Source organism: Scatophagus argus, chromosome 1 (assembly GCF_020382885.2).
Source record: "Scatophagus argus isolate fScaArg1 chromosome 1, fScaArg1.pri, whole genome shotgun sequence".
Lineage (NCBI taxonomy): Eukaryota > Metazoa > Chordata > Actinopteri > Scatophagidae > Scatophagus > Scatophagus argus.
The window spans coordinates 11676269-11695879 of record NC_058493.1 but is presented as its reverse complement, the minus strand read 5'-3'; the positions used below and the strand labels follow the sequence as shown (position 1 = coordinate 11695879).

Genomic DNA, 19611 nt, shown 5'->3' with positions numbered 1-19611 from the left:
GTTAGATTGAGAGAACACAGTAAATCAAAAAGACAAAGTGCTCCTGACAAATACTATTAAACACAACGTAAGTGTCGAATTAAAAATGCTACCAATACAACCATGTCTGCTATCATCCACAGTGCGGTTACTGGAAAACAAAGCAATCCTTACTTGTTGAATCACTGCTCCAATGTGAATTCTATTGAAAATTCTGTTGCTATTGCTTAGAGCTCAGCAGTTACGCATCACATGAGCTCTAATGTGACCCTAATGATCCACTCCCCATCCTTCAAGTGGTTCTCCAATAACTGTATAGGGCAAATAGACCCCTTGATTTTAAAAACCATTCAGTCTTTGTTCCAGGCTGTGGTAGTATTCAATAATTTCAAAGGATCAAAGTTAATTAACAGCTCCTTTCCTCTTCAAGGAGGGGCCTGGCTGCTTGTGGGAGTAATGGATTTACAACAAAAGTACCATTTTTCTTGGGGTATACAATAAAAAAAAATGGCGTAGTGCGCTATAATAGTGTGTATAATACTTAAGTTGCGCATAAAAACAGCAATCATTAAATGCTTTTTGATATTGTCTTTGTGTTCTGGGCCTCTCGAGATTAAAAACCTGTGGAGAAACATTAATAGAAGGAAAAATCTGAGATGCAAGATAACTCAACTCTAAATGCACTGAGACCACCAAGCTGAGAGTATTTTTTTGGCAGGACTTTGATGCGTGAAAATAAGTGACATGCTACACTTGCACCCAATTCACATAGCAGGCTCTCTGACATCTTGTTTATTCTTGTTGTCATCTCACAGAGGCATTAAGTTCAGCTAACGTGAGTCATAAACCTCTTGAAATTGATAAGACGCTTGCATTGTCATCCGGAAATCCAAAAATACGAAGGCGATTAATTAAACATGGAGAGGAGGAGAGGAAGGGAGAGAAACACAGCACTTTAAAATTTGTCCCTCACGTTTCAGGAGGAGGACTATTCATGCCAAAGTCTCCTTTGATGCAACTGTAAGGCCATTTCAGGCATGTTAAAACGATTTTGCTGCAATCTCTGTTATGCAACCTGCTTCTCAAAATAGCCACAGCATCAAAGTTTTAGAGCATGTGCTTCATTTGATATAAAGATTGACCCATCACAGGTGAGTAAATCCACTTTCTCCACAGCTGTTTGGAGGCATTTTATTTTAACTTGATGCACGACAGAGGCTCTCATTTGCTCAACTCCGTTGCTTGGAAACAAATAAACTACGCAGACTGGTTTCACGAAGAGGCGAGCAACACACTTGGCAGAGACAGACCAATGCATCATCGCCTCATCTGGATGAAGATGGTGGGTTTCCAAGGCTGTGGGTTGTCATAGAAACCCTCAACGGACTCTCCAACGCAAACAGCACAGAAGGTTGAGCAGTGTTATTTCAACTGAGGCCCTTTCTGCCACCGACATCCCACACACACAGGACTCTGAAGCAGGAGGCGATGTGTGGTGTGAGGACAGTGCTGAACAGGGGACAAAACCTCAGCATCTGTCCCCATGCTGCGGTGCTTACCTGTTCTAGTGTGCCTTTTCGTGTTAGAAGAGAACACTTCAAACAGGTCTGGGTGATTTTGATAATAAACAAAAATTTTGGTTTTGATCTAGAGACAGACAAATCCAAAATCAGTATATACAGATCTTTTCCTTTCTTCCTCTGTCTTTCCACATGCATATTTCTGTATCTTTCTGTTGTGGTTTATTTAACTCTTTTACTGATAATTTTGCTCATCACAGCAGTCCGCTGGTCTGACACATCTAAATGCAAAAACATGATGAATTATAGCCAGATGATGTTCTCTATGTTATCAGTTTTATTTTGTTAGGTCTTGAAAATGTATTGTGCTGTTTTAAAAGAACATGAAATTTTAGTTATAAAATGTTTCAACACTTGTAGATCAACACTGACTGGTTCCCTGTGCAACATATCAGCTAGATTGTTTTAAAAATGTAAACAGAAGCCTAGATAATAACTGATACCTGTTTATGAGCACTACTGAACTATATTGGGGCCAAAGCGAGATACTGCGGCGCAGATACTGCGACTGCATCTGCTCAGTTACTTTATATGATTTGTCTTTTCAGAACATGAGAAAATCAGAAAATTAGTCAAGCACCCCACTGAACTTCTGCCTGTTTTCCATGTGCTCACAAACCATCAAAAGCACAAATCAGCAAATCAGTTTGAGACAGCATCACTGAAAAGATCAAATTATTCATGAATAAGTAGAACTGTTTAATAATGCATGAATTCATAAATGTCAGACACCGGGTACAAACAGAGATTATTTCTTATGAGGTATCAGTTTGCCATGAAGGACACTGCTGCGAGCAGGGAAGGCACCCAAAGGAGAAAGGATGGAAGCCCTGCAGTGCTTCCACCACTGACATATGCACTCCTGAGGGGGACCTTCACAACACACACAAACACACCCACACAAACTACTTCTGAACCGTGGCCTCCTCACTTAGAGTGTGCTGCAAATAAAATGAGCATCTGGATGTCCTGTGTACAAGAAGGCCATCAGAAATCGCTTAATTTTTCTTAACTACAAATTTGTCGGGATAGACCTCTCTAGACCTGAGGACAATGATTGTGACAGTCCGATGGAAGAACACAAGGAAACCCTAACACTTATTAATACAGTCAGAGGAAGACCAGGTTTCCTACAAAGATAACAAATCTAGGTTTGTCATTTACAATGAAACACCTATCCCTGTTCCACTGAAGATATTTTGACATGTCACAGTCAGAAAATCAAAGGCGGACATTCTAATATTAATGATGGCTGAATTCCATTTACCTGCCTCACTTTCATGGTCCTGGTGTTGTACATGTTGGCTCAATGTCACACTCTGATGACACACAAGATCTCCGCATACTAAGATCTCCACTAAGGTCTCTGCAATGATGATCTTTACAGTCAAAAACAAAAGATGTTATCATATAGCTTATTGGCTATTTTGGGCCATTAATTTTTACTTAACCTTGGAGTAAAACAACAGTGCTTTCCAGACAGCATGACAAAGCAGTCACGGGCACAAACTAAAAAAACAGCAAGTTTGCTGACCCTTAGTAAGCTTGTATGTGTTGCTTTATTTTACATGCCCAATACCCTCTAAAAAAATGTTACACGCTGGTGAAAAAAATGAGACAGCGAACAGAACAGCAGAGAGAAAGGCTCATGAGTTAAAGTAGTCCACCAACAGGCCCTGCTAGTAGTCACAAGGCCACCAAGGTCTCCCGGAAGCTACAGTTCACGCTATCAATAACACTTGTGCTTTTCCTGACAAGTCAGAATGCTTGCCGACTTGGGACAAGTCAAGGCTGACTGTTTGAGTCATGTGGAAAGGCTTGCCCTACAACAGGGAGCAGATGACTATACTTGGGCGTGATAGTGATCTGTAGATTTATAGTGTATGAATCTAAGAGCAACATGCGGTGCAGTCCAGAATGGCGAGAATCCTCCAGCTGAGAGTCCCCCTGAGCCTCTCCTGACGTGTCCAACGGGTACAGTTTGTCACCTGAAAAGAAAGCAAGAAGAACCAGCAAATAGAGATTGTCATTATAACATAAACATTAATCACTGATATCATGCTCATAAGTAAGCAAATGATTAACACTGGCAATCTGATAAATGGTTGAGAAGCAGATGTCCTGTCATCTGTGGAGCAGTGTTGTGTCAACTGTAACAACCAGCAACAGCAACCACAGCTTCTTCCCAACAGCTAAATAATAGCAGCAGCAGCAGTTAGAATCCATTCATTGTATTTTATTACTTTCAACAAATCCCCAAAAGAAAAGATGCAAAGAAAAGGCCAAAACCAATAAAACACTGGTTATGTTTTTTCCAGCACTTTCCTATGTCCTCGGCCCTAAGCCTATTTCTTCCAACTGATTTGCATGTTGGGGACTATTTTCAGTGACTCGTTCAGTGCCACAGACAGTATTTACTGATTCAAGGTGGAGTATGTAAGACTAATTCAAAATAATACAAAACCCATGTTTATTGCAGTGAAGGGCCAGTGTTTTTGGATGACAATGGATCTCTGTGGCACAGAGGAGTAATGATATATTGGGCTTTGACTAGACAAGCAATATATGTCAACAGGATCAATTCATCGTTGCTTTCGGCATTGGGATGTGGATTGGATGAGGCAGACGATCAGCACCTGGCAGCAGCGATATGGGGTGCTCATCTTTTTTGATGACGGGCAGCCACTGTTCGCAGCCCTCCGTGGCACGTTGGCTGGAGAAGTTGTGGAGGTCCCTCAGCAAAGGGAAGCGGCACATTCGGCTCAGCTCATAGAACTGTGGAGGGGCGATCCACATCTTCCGTGCCCAGTAGCTCTGCAGGACCTCCGCGGGTGTGGACCACTGAGACACACAGAGACAGATAGTGCTTAGTGTACTGGTGTGTTTTGTTCCTTTAGCTTGGTTCATAAAATGCCTCTAAATACTGCAGTGTCTATGGCGTTTGTTGTGCAGAAGACACAAGCCAGAGCTACTGCTGTAACAACAAGTTTAATTTTGTCTAATTTACTAAAAGGGAAAACCACAGTGATTTGTTATCTAAGTTATGTACACAGACTTGGATCTCTGTTTTCACAGTCACCGAACCATAATTTTCAAAGCAGCTGCTCAATGCCTATGTTGATCATTGAAACAGGACAGTGTTCATGCCCATCAAAGTGCTGGAAAGATTAACTCACGTAACTGTTTCTGTAGGCCATAAAGGAACCTTGCCACCTACATTTGAGATCATTGTTACACCAAAAATCTAATGGTTAATAGGAGCATTTAAGGTGCTTGAGTAATGGCAAAACCATAGCTTGCAATACATTGTTATTTCATGATCATGAAGGCAAAACTAAGAAATTGTGGAAATTGATTATCTATTTTATAACTCTGGAAATGAACACACACACACACTACATATTACACTATATAAACTGGACTGTTTTATAATAGTGAAGTAATAGGTGCCATTTTCTGCCATTGCCAGGATTTTAATGTGAAATTATATTAATCATTTTAGCCAAACATTAGAGAATTTTTTGTACAACTTAATACAGACGTGGCCCCTCCTTTTATCTTTAATAAACACATAACATTAAAAAAATCTTCATACAGATCCCTTTGATTTAAAAATATATTGATTAATAGAACATCAGAATGGTTGTGTTGATTAATTCAGCGCTAATGATTCCATCTTTTTGGCAGTGCACTTGCTAACCTATGATATTTTTTGAAAGTGCGGTATGAAGAATTGCATATCACCTGAAAGCGCACTATTTCCTTTTCATCTTGAAGCGTGTGTGGGATCTCCTGCAGGCAGCAGATGAAGAAAGCTGTGTCAAACCTCGTCCCTCCGTATGGGCCTGCGGGAGTCAGCCAGTTGCCCCACTCGTGAAGAGCCCAGATGTTTGGCAACACCTCCAACTCTCTGCACATCCTGATGAAGTTGGACGGGTTCTGGTTTACCAGAGCCCTCCACTTGGTCAGTTCATTACTGCACAGCTCGTTTGCTTTGTTATGCAGGACTTGATCAGAGGAACACCTCTTCTCCTCCGATTTAGAGACAACCAGGAGCACTCCAGACTCCTCAAATGTCTCCCTCAAGGCGCAGATCCGGAAGGCGACCTCCCCTGGGATAGGAGAGCCCAATTTTAATCGGTCTGTGGCGAAGATTGGAGGTCTGGTGTCCGCCGGCTGTTTAACACTTCTCAAGCCAAAACTGGGAAAGTTCCTGAAAGATTTGAAAATGTCCAGCCAGTCACTTGAAAAGTCCGAGGAGTCCACCATACCGCCGGGAAACACATAAGCATTGGGCATGAATCCACTTTTACTGCTACGTTTGAGCATTAAAACGTCGTAATCAAAGCAGGACTTGTGCGGCAGGTGTGACCGTCCATTGCTGTTGCTGTCCAGAGGTGAGCGTGGAGCGGCTGGCAGCGCTGTCCTTGATGATAAACTGTCCGTTCCCAGTCTGTGGCCCGCGGCTAAAATAAGAGTGGCCGCCTCCTTCCAGTGCTTCAGGGAGGTGTTCATCCTGAAAGCACGACCGTGTTTTCTTACTTTTCACTCAATGCTACTACTAAGCTACAGTCCTTGGTTAGTCAGTCCGACTGTCTGGCCTCATTTGTTTTGGTGGAAGTGACGTGGGGACACGAGCACAGCCGCCACGAGCTGCTATCGCCACCTACAGGCTGAATGACCCCAGCGCTGTGGGGATACACCGCATAGCCTACATGCATTTCTTAAAATTTGTCCACAAATTGTTCAAAATTAAATCCTTGTTTTAGTGTGCACCCACGGACGTAATTTGGGGGGGGGGGCACAGACACATGTCCAATGCACTTTTTCAAAAGACCGTTTTTTATGGAATTATATACATAGTTTTGGTCCCCTGCACTTTTTCACCGTCCAAAAACAATGTCAGGCTATAGTAAATAGAGACGCGTCAAGCACTAGGACCAAACGGAAAACGGCCGCTCAAGCTGAAGCCAGTTTCCCATAGTTTAGACCGCCCACAAGCTCCTCGATTGGCTCTGCCGTCTCTCGTGTGATTGGCCTTGCCCGCTGTCCTGTCACTCCACCTTGCATGCACACCGGACTGCGGTCAGGAGTCCATGTTAATCTGCTACTGTAAATTGGGCGTTTGTTCTGCCTGGTCTGGGTCACGCCACCTAGAAGGATTGTAATATCAGAGGTTTCATTTACGTTAACGATGTCCATGTGTGTATGTGTGTTTGTTAATTAGGCGAAGCCATGATGTCTAAAAAAAAGAAAAGTGGACATAAGAGTGAAAGTGTAAGTTACTCAAAGAAATGCGTTACACCCATCCTGCAACACCTTCACTGGCTCCAATAAAGCAGCATATTCACTTCAAGATCCTCCTCATCATTTACAAAGCTCTCAATAATCTTGTAAAGTGTATTAGTTTTACTGATTAGAGCTTTATTAAAAATACTTGTGTCCCTCCACCTCTGAAATCAAACTTCGTCCTTGTGTGCACTCATGTCGGATGGATGAGAAAATCCAGATATCTCAACAGCTAAGAGGGTAAACAGAGCAGATACTAACACTGATCATTAAAACGCTTTATGGTTTTATTTGATTCTTTTCTTCTGTAAACTGCTTGTAAACGTCTCGATGTCATTTGATATCACTGCACACAGCTCAGCATTTAACTGCACATATTTGCTTCTTTTTTAATCAAAGTATTATCTTTTAATTTCACTACTGCTTTTGATGTAGCTCAGTAATCTACAATCTACTGCAGGGATTGAACCAAACATGGCAAAAATGTATTATTAATGACCAGATGCATTTTTAATTCTGTATTTAGCATTTATCTTTTTGCCATCATCACATTGCAAAATCAATATGGTGTCCTTTAAATCATTTGATTTGTCTCATTTTGTACAGTAGGCTATATTTTAATTAACATTACCATTAACATTAACATCAACATTTCCGACTGTTTCAATGATGGCAACTTGTCTCTGTGCTAAAAGGATCTGATGATGTTTTACACACAGTGTACTCAGTCTCAGGAGTCTACAAATCTGTTAAACTGGAATATCACAATGCAAAATAAATAAATACAGCTTATGATTCATTCTTGCTTTCTAACAGGTTATTTTCTCATTTCTAGAGACCATTTTCTTCCTCTCTGGCTCACCAAGACTGAATGTGTGGCTGTAAATACACTTAGCCAGATCCTAAGCCCCAGTGAATGTGTCTGAAACGTGCACTTTGTTAATTTTCATAAATTCTTGTCCTCGGGTTACTGAGTGCATATGCCAATGTGTACTTGTGTTAGCAGATTACCAAGAGCAAGAGAGGCTGTCTGTCTGCGGCAACTGTTCAGATTCTCTTACAGGCTTCATAAAAACAAGTCCTCTGTATTACAGCAAGAGCTTCAGCCAAGGGAGAAGGTCAGTGTTACAAATCAATATTGGATTAGACAATAAAACTTGTTTTTCACTAGATTGTGGACTATGAACTACTACTAATGTAGTTAGTCTTTGAGATTATGTGCATTTACACAGAAATTGAATCCTAACACAACTGCTGACAAAAATGTACTTTTGGTCCAGTTAAATATGTAGTTACATTTGCAGCATTATAAATAATGTCATGCGCAAACCTTTTACTGTTTATCACCGAGAATATCAAATTCTATACATTCATCAAAGCTGAATTATTTAAGCTATTTCCACATTTGATATTTAAATGTTGACGAGTTCAACACAAAGCATACCTTGCATATTCATCATAGTTTGTCCTCAAAATCATGCATGTTAACATGTGATATAGAAAATAATACACAAATGGTTACATTTTGTTTTACCTTCTCTTCTTTTTGTCCAACCATGTGGACAAACTCTTCTCATATTTAGCTTAGACACTTTCTGCAGTCTGCAGCTATAACTCACACATGCATGTACAAGCAGGATGCTTTGGTTAAAAAAAGCAGAAGTTTGACTTTTGTACAGAAGTGATGAGTGAAGAGTTTAATAAAACATGATGATGCATTGGTAAAAACAATTGTGTCAGAAAACAGAGAGTAGAACAAAAACAGTATAAACTGAAGAGAGGAGAGGAGGAGGAGGGGCAGAGCAAAAATGGAATGTAAATGGGAGCACACACACATGCAGGGGTGTCATGTATCCTTATCAAAGAGGCATTGTGAAGGAAGCTGGGCTAGGAAACTCAGAGAACAGAAAGTGGTACGGAGTTATCCGTTGAAAATCTAACATTCCCTAAGTGTTGACAGGGTAAAAAATAAAAACTTATTTTAAAAAACTCATGAACTCATATTGGGTCAGTCTCATCTACCTGTGTGGACCCTTGGATTATCTTTCTGGGATCACTAAACTATTACCTGAGCAACGGATGAAGTGCCTCAATCACAGTCAATAATAAAACAATAAAGTCAAGAGGTTTCTTATTGCCTATGTCAGACATACTCTGTTCTCCTGTCTTTACCCACCTCCCTTTTGTCCAGGATTATCCAATCAGATGTGGGACCCTCCCACCGGAGGGATATACTCAGCTGCTGGGACCCCCAGGTTTACATTTGCATCAGACACTTCTGGCTTCTTTATTAAACTTGGCTTATCATCACTACACAAATACCAACATTGACGGTTCATGGAGCACCACTGATGGGATTTTCATCACGTGTAAGTGAAACATTTATTTATTTATTGTCATGTCTCAGGTAGCCAGTTAACAAAGTCACAGTCAGGTTATTAAGTAACCTGACTGAAAAAGTATTTAGTGAAAAAGACCTCTTTGTTACACACCTATATGCTTGTTGCACAACACTTCAGAATCAACCATTATCACACGCACTGAGCGTATTAATATATTGTAATCTTGTTAGGATTACTTAAAGTTTACAATTTACAATATACGTGTATTTGAAAATTGCCACTTAGAACAGAGCTGTGAAGTTGAAATGTATATGTTTGTTCACATAAGTTATTTCATAAATGACATGATAAAATGAGTATGGAGGCTGTTACATTTGAAACTGATCATTGGTGTGACAAAAAACTAATCTGTCACTTTTACAAAACCATTTTCAGCCATTGTGTTCTTACAATACACCACTTGTCTGCATTTTTTTAGTTTGAAGATAGCACAGAAATTTCTTGATACTCCCCTTCCCCAGGATATCTTGACTGAAATTTGCAGTAACTATCCACATAAACAATGGTTTATACGAAGTGCATGACCTCTTGGAATTTATGGTGGTCCTCTTAAAGCAAAGTGAAAATCTCCCCTGAACCAGAAAGCAGAAGTTTAGCTGCTTTTCAGTAGATGAAGTTTCTCCAGAAGACTAAACCTGTCACTATTTTTTTCAGGTGATCCACTTAACAGTGCTGTAAGAGGTCATTTGATGTGGCTAGATTTGTCACTCAGAACCTCTGTTCTTCTGTATCATCGTCTAAAGAAAGCTAAAGAAACACTGTGCACAGTCAAACTCAAAGTCAAAATCTGTGCAGTAGATCCAGATCATGACCTTTTACAGTAATACAGTCAGTAAAATAAGACGATTAACTGTGCATTTAGTTTTGGCTGGATTTTCACTGAGTTGTTTGGCTTGTGTGAGTCTCATTGTTTGGCTAGATGGCAGTTTTGTGCTACTGATAGTGAGATACTGTAAACCTTATCATGCCTCGTGTATTCGATGATGACCTTGGATCAATACATAAAAGAATAAGTTAGACAACTCTTAAAATGGTTCATATAACTGCAATAAAATTTGCGGATGCATTTGTGTTGTGCAACAGCAGACTGAAATGGATGAAGACAGCATCAAGAACAGGAAGGAGTCTCAGAATGGCTCCACTGGCCGCAATGTGGACTTTCAGACTAAAGACAAGAAACCTGTTAAGGCTACTGTGCTTCAAAAAGATGTGAGTATGTGTGTGTTCCTGAGAACAAGTCACATTAGATGTTCACACCGTAGGACCCAATTGTCTGTACCTTTTAAAGCAATGGGGGCTGGAACAAAGTACCAGGCAGTTCCACAACAACCGTCTCTACATATTAACTTCACAGTGATGCACTCAGTATTGCTGTCCAGGCCTCCTAAGCTCCCTAAGCCCCAAAGTGAGTTTAGGGGGAAAGGGTTTCACTGGAGAAATTAAGATTATGACAATTGTTCTAAACAATTAAGCATTAGTATTACCAAGTTTCCCTTGCTCTTCTAAAGAAACGTAAATGGCAGCATATCCGGTTAGTTGACATGAAATAAAAAGGAGTCCATCTTGATGAAATCCCTGACATATCTGTGCAGCTTGTGGGGGATAAATCTGGATTTAATGAGTTAATATAATTTATTAAAATTAAGTTGGATAAACTCAGTTCAATTGCTTGTTACCAATTGAAGTAATTCATTTAAGTTGGTCCAACAATTCTCTTTTTCAGTGTAAAAATGGGCAATTTTCACAAGATATTGGTCATTAAGTTTTCATTTGATAAAACAAGACAATTACTCTACAGCTGTGTAGCTTTGATGTACTGGTAATGCTGCATAAAAATTCACTGGGCTGGCAAAGTCATTAGGATACATCCTAAAGGCACAATGGACATGTATACCAAATTTCATGGGAGTTCTTGAAATTTTCACTTGCCTTTGGATGGCACTCCACCTCATTAAGCAGGAGTACATCATTTGAGCACTTCATCACAATGTAAATCCCAAACTGTTTTAATGCTAGATAAATCAGAACACACCATGCAAAGAAAGTTTCCTCTCAGACATTTCTGGCTGAATTTCACTGAAGATAGCATTCAAGACAGTTCAAATGTGAGCACTGAAGGAACACTCTTACCATTTTTCAGATTGGTCTGTTCAGTGGCGTCTGTCTGATTGTGGGGACGATGATTGGCTCAGGCATCTTCATTTCTCCAAAAGCTGTTCTGCTGTACTCTGGTGCTGTGGGACCCTGCCTCCTCGTTTGGACTGCCTGTGGAGTATTAGCCACTATGGGTGAGAACTTTACACAATGCAACAGAGACTCAAAAATAGCTACTGGTCTTATGATGACATTCATTTTTGCAGTGTTTATGGTTAATGCACACTAAAAACACTGGGTGAAAGTTTGCGGCACAGATGCAATACCCGGTCATTTTAATCAGTGGTTAGAAAGCCACCCCACACTTCTGAACTTGGACCCATTCCTTTTAAAAATCTGCAAGAATCAACATTGGTTAGTATGTTTTTATTTGCACAGAGAAAGCAAGACTGATATTGTCATAGAGACTAGACAGCTGACAAAGGTTTTTGAGCTGGACAAGATGCATACCCTGATGTGCCTCATTCACAATCTTGAATTCTCCCACTGGCTGAGACATAGCAGATGCAGTAAAAGTAGATTTAAGGCTTGTGGTGGAGATTCTCCTAAATTCTTCCTTTATCTATAGGGCTCCATCCAGAATCCAGAATTTTTTGTTGCATTGATGATAATTTAAAGAAAATCTTGACGTTATAATGCAGGTTTTAAGACTTTGAGAAGATAAACTTTAAGTTGTATCACAATAACCAAAAACCCAGATATTGACAGCAAATGAGATGGCCCCTCTGCATGAGCCGACGTGCTACAGATGTTGTGTATAAAGGCTAGATCCACAAAAAATTCTGAGTTTATTGTGTTGTGTTTGGTGTGCATATGAAGGACTTTGTCCTGAAGGTGATAAATGTTAATGTTTACCAGCAGTATCTTGCATGACTTCTATGTAAATAAATATCAGAATTTTAAATGATTATAAACTATAAAACATTATAACAAGTATTTCTAGTCACACTAACTGGGCCAAGTACAACACTATTCTGACACCTATTATTTTATTTCCCTTTACTTCCTCTTTATATAAATAATAAATGTTATTTTACATAAATTTTCACCATAACTTACCTTCAGTGACATGGTCTATCAGTTGGTTGCAAAATTATGTCTAAGGATAAAGTTCTTAACATGGATTTAACATTGAAAACGTGACTCATTTTGCCTTTGGGGAAAGTTATTAATGTCTTTTCCCATCTCTGCTCTTCTCTCCGTCTCTGTGTATGTGTTTGTATGTATGGCTAAACAGGAGCACTGTGCTATGCAGAGCTTGGCACCATGATCACTAAATCAGGAGCAGAGTATTCATATTTAATGGAGGCTTTTGGCTCCATTTTGCCATACCTTTACTCCTGGACCACTGTCATGGTGCTGAAGCCCTCCTCCCTTGCCATCATCACCCTGAGCTTTGCAGAATATGCCTCCACTCCTTTCTACCCTGGCTGTGCTCCCCCTGAAGTTGTTAAGAAGTGTCTGGCAGCAGCAGCTATATGTAAGTTTTACTTTAAGATTTGTTAGTTAATGGTTAAGAGAAGTAGATTACACACAGGGCCTACTGGTAGCCATAGTGGAAATTATTGATCACGTATCCTACATTAAAACTGGGGTTGTCTCTGGGTTGTTTTCTTTTCAAGTCAACAGAGCAGAAGTAATCATTAAAGCTGCTACTAAATATTTCACAGTAGCAGTGGATCAAATGCCCACCTGTGCTATAAAATGAATCATTTTTAGTGATAAACTGGGAGAACATATGTTAATGTTACAAAAAATGGAACTCCAAAGTTGAACATTCAAGACAAGCAGTTTGGTAGAAACAGTGGCTTCACTGACAGTTGTTTAGAAAAGAATGCTATTTACAACATCTTCAGGAAGGGAGTGGAAAAGTACTGGAGCCCAGCAAGACCTAATAACATTTGTCTCCTCAGTTCAGTTCAGTTTTTACTGTGGCTTTATGACCTGTAATGTGGCTTGGTTCACCTTCATCACTCTCATTAGCTGTTAGTCAGAATACACAAAATGTTGAATGGACTCAACACACTCAAAAACAACTCAGAGGTAGAGGACATTATCTAGGAAGTCCAGAGAAACATTGGCATGGCAGGTGAGTGAAGACAAGGGCAGGTGGAAAGTCTCGTAAGGATTACAGGAAGGCTGGTATTTTCCACAAGGACTACTGGGCGGGTGATCTGATGAATCACAAGGACACTGGGATGAGGGGGGAATCCAGGCAAGGTGAGGATCCAGGGTGAGCACAAGGTGAGCTGGACATGGACCTGAAGTACAGGGAGATCTAAATTAGCATGGGGTTGCAAATATGGAAAGTTATCTAAGATGAGTGCTGGCCTGGAGAATTATACCATCACAGTTATTGCAACAATCTGGTGGAGATGGAGTGAATGAATCGGTCTTCTTACCCTGGAGGTTTGGGGTGGAATCGATTGCAGGTAACCAGGTACAGTTGCACAGGGGAGTACGTGGAAAAGAGAGAGTAGATTGCTATGCTCACCTTTAGACACTCAACAGGAGAACAACACTGACAGAACAGAGGACAAAATCAAAACACCAGGGATGATGAAACAGAAAAGAACAAAGAGAAACAGTGAAAGATATTGATGGGTCCTGACATTAACATTATTTTCAGCCATAGCAGAAAGAAGGAGGGGTTGACAAACCCTGATAAATGATGAGGTCATCTTCTCTATTGTCAGTTTTAACAAACAATCCACAAACTCTTAAGAGAATTTCTGATATGGGTATGGGACTGCCTAGACAGGGTGCCCAGGGTGCTGACCTGAGTCCCCCATGAAAAGCACTTACAATGGGTATGTGAGCATCGGGACTGGATCACAGAGCAATGGAAGAAGGAGGTCTGGTCTGATGAATCACATTTTCTTTTACATTGTGTGGATGACCAGGTGTGTGTGTGTATCACTTACCTGGGGAAGACATGGTACCAGGGTGCACTATGGGAAGAAAGCAAGCCAGCAGATGCTTTGGGCAATGTTCTGCTGGGGTTGCTGGTGTACCATGTTGTATATTATTACATTTCTTTTGTCTCCTCAGTGTTGATCATCACCGTCAACTGTCTGAGTGTCAGACTGGCAAGCTATGTGCAGAATTTCTTCGCTGCAGCCAAACTTCTCATCATTCTTATTATAGTGGGAGCTGGCATCGCGATGTTGGCACAAGGTAGACTTACTGGCACATATACAATCCTGCTTTCATTTTTTTTTTCTGATGAAATTGATAATAACTGTGATTAATATTTATTAATATATTGTTGTGTGTTTGTGTCCAGGAAAAACGGAGAATTTTTCAAATTCATTTGAGGGTGCATCATCGTCTTTTGGAGCAATCGGACTTGCATTTTATAATGGACTTTGGGCTTATGATGGATGGTAACAATTAACACTTAATTTCCCTTTGCAGGATGGAAAGGGTTAGCCAAACTCATCTCTAAGGCAATGCATTAACAAGTACTTTGTCAAATGTTATAATTGACTTTTTGTCACTGTACTGGCTTTATGAGAAACACTCAGACCTTACTCACCTTTTCAACTACTCATTCATAAGACTATATAAAATGTTGTAGCAGTGCAGTAGGGACCAGTAGGGGGCAGCAACTTTCCCAGTTGTCCATTGAGCTGCAAAAGGTACCAGGCCTTTATATGATTCAGTTTTGTATTAGAAGCATTTCTCCATAGATCACTCTGTATAATAAGCTCCATATCATTAGTCATATTTTACTACAAAGCCTCATTTTGATTTGCCTTTTGCCCTGTTAGTTACTGCATTATACTGTTATACAAACTGAATACTTTCTGCAGCTGATTCAAATTCAAAGTCCTCTAGTGTTTCATTTGACATACATCCTTCATTTCTTAACAGGGTTTTATTGTAAAACATTTGCAGGCATAATACCATATGTAACAACAGCCAGACAGGTTTATAAAAAGAAAAAGAAAAAAACAAAAAAAAACAAAACAAACAAACAAACAAAAAAAAGCCACTTGTTGAAGAATTTGAATTTGTTAATGCAGTTATCATTTTATGTGGAGTTTAAAAACACCTACAAAACCTGGGTCCATTGAATGAATAAAAATGCTCATAGATAAGTGATTACCAGTCATTTTGAGCTGGATTCTCTTCTGAATTGTCATTAGTGGGTTCTGTCTACATATCTCATTCTGGACAGCAATGCTTGTGTCAGTTGTGACGTGATCAGTTTGGAGATCTCAGTTGCTTTCACTCCATCTCCTCCTGGTGCCAGAGTGTGGCAGAACATTGTGGTCTGACTGAGTGCCTTTCCTTATGATGTGTAGGGTCAGTTTGGAAGGGTACATTCCTTACAATCATTTTTTTCTGAAAGCACCTGGAAAGGTGGCCTCATGTGACCAATAAACTTTTATATTTGTGCCACGCTTGCGATCACAGCAGGTAGCGCTATGTCAGGTTATAGTCCTTTGGATCAATGAGACCAGTTATACAGAAAAGAGACTGAAATCTCATGTAAAACAACAAAATACCATGTCACTGACATCAAAGATGCTACGGGGGAGGGATTGCAGTGTTCTCTTACATAGCACTGCCGGGAAAAATAAGTCTGCCTGAAAGACCAATCAAGTCCATGCAGATGTCAGTGTGGATGTCTGCAGAGGAGTGTGATCAAGCTTTTAGATTGTTTACAGGACAAATGCTTGTGATTAAAGATTTCTTAATCTCAGGCAGTTTGCTGCCTTCAGAGAGGACACATTTTTTGTTTTCTCATTCCATTGTTTTCTTAGGAATCAACTGAATTTCATCACAGAAGAGCTGAAGGACCCATCCAGGTAAGACAAACCCTGCTGTGATTTTTAAAAGGTCCTTATACAAAGTGTACAGAGCAGCAGTAGAAAATACAGAGTGTACTTTCTACTGCTGCTATGTACACTTGCACTCAAGTTCATACAGGTACACTGATTAAATAAGAGAGCTTTGCTTTTTAAGGTATGATTAAATAAGAGAGTTTTACTTTTTAAGGTCTTCAAACAGGCGAGTTATATCAGCTAAAGGAAGCAGAGCATGTATTCTGGTAAAATGTGTACAATATACAATGTATGTAATGTTTTGTCTCATTTAATCTCAGGAACTTGCCACTGGCCATTCTTATTGGGATCCCTTTGGTATCCGTGTGCTATGTGTTGGTCAATGTTGCCTACTTCACTGTTATAACCCCCAATGAACTGCTGTTGTCTCCAGCTGTTGCTGTGGTAAGTGTAGAAAGCGTCCTTGGTTGTAGAGAAGTTGAGAACCATAGAGTTTTGAAATTAGTTGGAAATGTTTTTTTAGGATACAGACATTCACTCTGGAGTGAAAAGGGCCTTCTCCAAGCTGCTGCCACAAAGTTGGAAGCATAGCATTATCCAAAATTTCCTTTCACTGGAAGTAAGGGCCCAACGCCTAAAAAACAGCCCTGTACCACACCTGAATTCAATAATAATAATGAAGACGTGTGTCTCAGCACTTTTGTCTATATATTGTGTGTAGGTTTAAAAGCACATAGACTGTGTGATGTGTTTTTACAGGCTTGAGTATTCATTACCTTACATTTTTCTGAAGTATTTGTTTGCCTCCTTAGACTTTTGGAGATAGAGTCCTTTACCCTCTGTCATGGATTGTTCCTCTCTTTGTGGTCCTTTCCACATTCGGCTCTGCAAATGGAAGCTGCTTCACGGCTGGCAGGTAAAAGAGATAACTGTCGGATTAAATATGCAGCACAAAAGTTAGAGAATACATTTTTATGTAAGCATGTGTAAATCTGTGTGGTGTGCTTGTGTTTGAGAATAAGGGCACAAATAAACACTGTTTACAAGTGAAAGTGAGAAAAGTGATCTGTGTTAGAGGTGGAAAAAACTCAAAGTACTGTTGAAGATGAATACTCAACAAACATCTTTTTTTTTTCTCACAGACTGGCCTATGTGTCTGCTAGAGAGGGTCACATGATAAAAGTCTTATCCTATATTAGTTTGAGGCGCTACACTCCATCTCCTGCTCTTATATTCAATGTGAGTCTGCCTATCTAATGAGTTCCTTTGTGCACTTTTCAGTTTGGCCTTTTTAATGTTTAATCTTTTGCATGCATTAACTGTATGTTGTGTACAACTGACAATTTAAAACTCCTGAAAAGTAGGGTACATGAACTTAAAATGTATATACAAAGTCTCATCAGTGTCACATGTAAGTTCAGATCAGTACTTTCAATTCAAAATCAGACATTTCAGTGTTTGGTCTCTCTCTTTTAGGGTCTTTTGGCTATTTGCTACATTATGCCAGCAGACATCAACACCCTCATTAACTGGTTCAGTTTTGCTCAGTGGGTGTTTTATGGTCTGACTATGCTGGCTGTCATAGTCATGCGTTTCACCAGGAAGGAGCTCCATAGACCAGTAAAGGTGAGACTTTCTGACAGAAGAGTTTACATTTGTCTTTTGGAGCAGCTTCCTCATTGTTTTGGCGGTTGGTTTTTATCCAGTCTGATGCCTTGTTAATTGTAAGCTGCAATCTGCATCTTTACACACATTCAAACTACAGCAACAATGACAGATTCTTGTCTCAGAAAAGGCTATATTTTGTTTTGAGGGAAATGTACCTACATTTAAAATAACTCTGCAACTATAAGACAACAATGCATACTTTCAGGGAATTCAGTTGGGGTTGTGATTACAGGGCAGAAGAACAAATAAATACTAAATGTGTAAATGTGATTTGCTACTTGAAGGTACCAATTATCATAGCAGGCATATTGGTCCTGGTGTCCTGCTACTTAGTTCTGGCTCCCATCATTGATAAGCCAGGAATGGAGTATCTCTACTGTACCATCTTCATCTTCAGTGGACTTATCCTCTACTATCCTTTAATCTACCGAAAGATCAAGTGGGCACACAAACTAATGAGTAAGTTTACCCTGGATTTTTACTAAAAATAAGGATATGACTTCAAAAGATAGAAAGCAAATGAATGACATACAGTGTTGTGTTGACACGCGGACCTCATGTTAAAGCAACTCAAACAGCTTTAATGTAAACTTTGCCCTCCATGTAGCACCCATCACCATGCATCTCCAGCTGCTAATGGAGGTGGTTCCCCCAGAGAAAATTGAATGAGAGGGGACAGAGCTGACAACCAGGTCAGTCCATGCTGCTTGTTGTGAAACATGTAAAACCTTGGTCTTGTAAACACTGGGCTAGAAATTTTGTGTCCAGTGTCTGTTTCTGTGTTTAAGCCAAACATTAGAGACCACCTCTGTTGAATAGCTGGATGACAAAAGTAAAAGACGGCTGCACTTTGCTCATAAACGTGTGCACAAGCAAAGGGTAAAATGAAATTATCTGTCTTTTAGGTGTCCAGCTGTGCTCACTAGGAGGCTGCTGCAGAGCCCAGATGAGCTGAACTGTGGTTGCGGTCCAATAACTTGACCACTGATGGTACTTACAGGAAAAGAGGACCACAGCAAAGGATCTACCTTTAAAATTTTGGCCATATTTTGCAAATTACTCCTTTCAGATACATGTTTTTCATTCTTTCATTCTTTTTTTTTTTTTTAAAGAATATAACCAGCAGTCATAAGAAGCATTATGCAATCATGTTAAACATTTCTTCCTGTTGTTAATTTACTGTGACAAAAATTAGGTGATGTAAAGCTACTGGAGTATTTAGACATGCATGAACCTGCACTTAAGCAAAGGGAAATGGGTTGTGGAAAATGATACAAAGGAAGATCATGCAACAAGATGTGGATACAAGTTGATTCATGTTGCTCATGAGATTGTAAACTGAAACATCAGATTTGATTTAATGATGTTTACACAATGTTTGTTAACACTCTCCCTCCTGTCTTTCACACTGGAATATACTGGAATAGGAATGCATTGTGTTTGCTTGTGGTTTTTAAATGAAATCAGTCTTGTTGAGTGTACAGTGAACATGAGAAATAAACATTTTGTGATTTCAGAAAATGTCCCTGTTGTGTCTTCCTGATCTGACTGGTGCTTTAACAGTACAGTGGGATATACAGTATATAAATTGATATGTATGTTTATTATTTAAACAGGAAAATATATTCATAATTTATTTCAATACTTTTGTTCAACATGGGTTTTACAGCATCAGTAATGTAGACATAGCTTTAGCTGACAGTGTCACAGCAATAAAAGGTTGCAATTTTTTGTTTTGGTGGAGCT

The 19611-nt window shown here is 39.7% G+C and overlaps 2 protein-coding genes across 2 annotated transcripts; one reads left to right on the top strand and one right to left on the bottom strand.

Annotated features, from left to right (window-relative positions):
• Nucleotides 1–2237: 2237 nt before the first annotated feature.
• Nucleotides 2238–6254, bottom strand: nudt19 (nudix (nucleoside diphosphate linked moiety X)-type motif 19). Its single transcript, XM_046383248.1, has 3 exons — nucleotides 5304–6254; nucleotides 4196–4400; nucleotides 2238–3547 (listed from the first exon to the last, which is right to left on the bottom strand). The coding sequence occupies exons 1-3, from the start codon at nucleotides 6072–6074 to the stop codon at nucleotides 3345–3347; spliced, it is 1179 nt and encodes a 392-aa protein (XP_046239204.1). The 5' UTR covers nucleotides 6075–6254; the 3' UTR covers nucleotides 2238–3344.
• Nucleotides 6255–6645: 391 nt separating this feature from the next.
• On the top strand, nucleotides 6646–19386 carry slc7a9 (solute carrier family 7 member 9). Its single transcript, XM_046383262.1, has 16 exons — nucleotides 6646–6836; nucleotides 7855–7966; nucleotides 9040–9217; nucleotides 10334–10459; nucleotides 11391–11538; nucleotides 12642–12884; nucleotides 14456–14581; nucleotides 14691–14790; nucleotides 16177–16221; nucleotides 16518–16641; nucleotides 17010–17113; nucleotides 17340–17436; nucleotides 17674–17823; nucleotides 18150–18324; nucleotides 18473–18557; nucleotides 18771–19386. Exons 3-15 carry the CDS (start codon nucleotides 9200–9202, stop codon nucleotides 18532–18534), a joined length of 1518 nt encoding a protein of 505 aa, XP_046239218.1. The 5' UTR covers nucleotides 6646–6836; nucleotides 7855–7966; nucleotides 9040–9199; the 3' UTR covers nucleotides 18535–18557; nucleotides 18771–19386.
• Nucleotides 19387–19611: the final 225 nt, after the last annotated feature.

What these genes read in the sequence shown, in the direction of transcription:
- nudt19 (XM_046383248.1), bottom strand. Translation starts at nt 6,074, where the DNA reads ATGAACACCTCCCTGAAGCACTGGAAGGAGGCGGCCACTCTTATTTTA. An exon ending in AGGAAATAGTGCGCTTTCAG is followed by an intron (nt 4,401 to 5,303) that starts GTGATATGCAAT and finishes TGTGTGTCTCAG; the next exon opens with TGGTCCACACCCGCGGAGGT. An exon ending in CCCCATATCGCTGCTGCCAG is followed by an intron (nt 3,548 to 4,195) that starts GTGCTGATCGTC and finishes CTTTCTTTTCAG; the next exon opens with GTGACAAACTGTACCCGTTG.
- slc7a9 (XM_046383262.1), top strand. An exon ending in TGGAGTATTAGCCACTATGG is followed by an intron (nt 11,539 to 12,641) that starts GTGAGAACTTTA and finishes ATGGCTAAACAG; the next exon opens with GAGCACTGTGCTATGCAGAG. An exon ending in GAGCTGAAGGACCCATCCAG is followed by an intron (nt 16,222 to 16,517) that starts GTAAGACAAACC and finishes ATTTAATCTCAG; the next exon opens with GAACTTGCCACTGGCCATTC.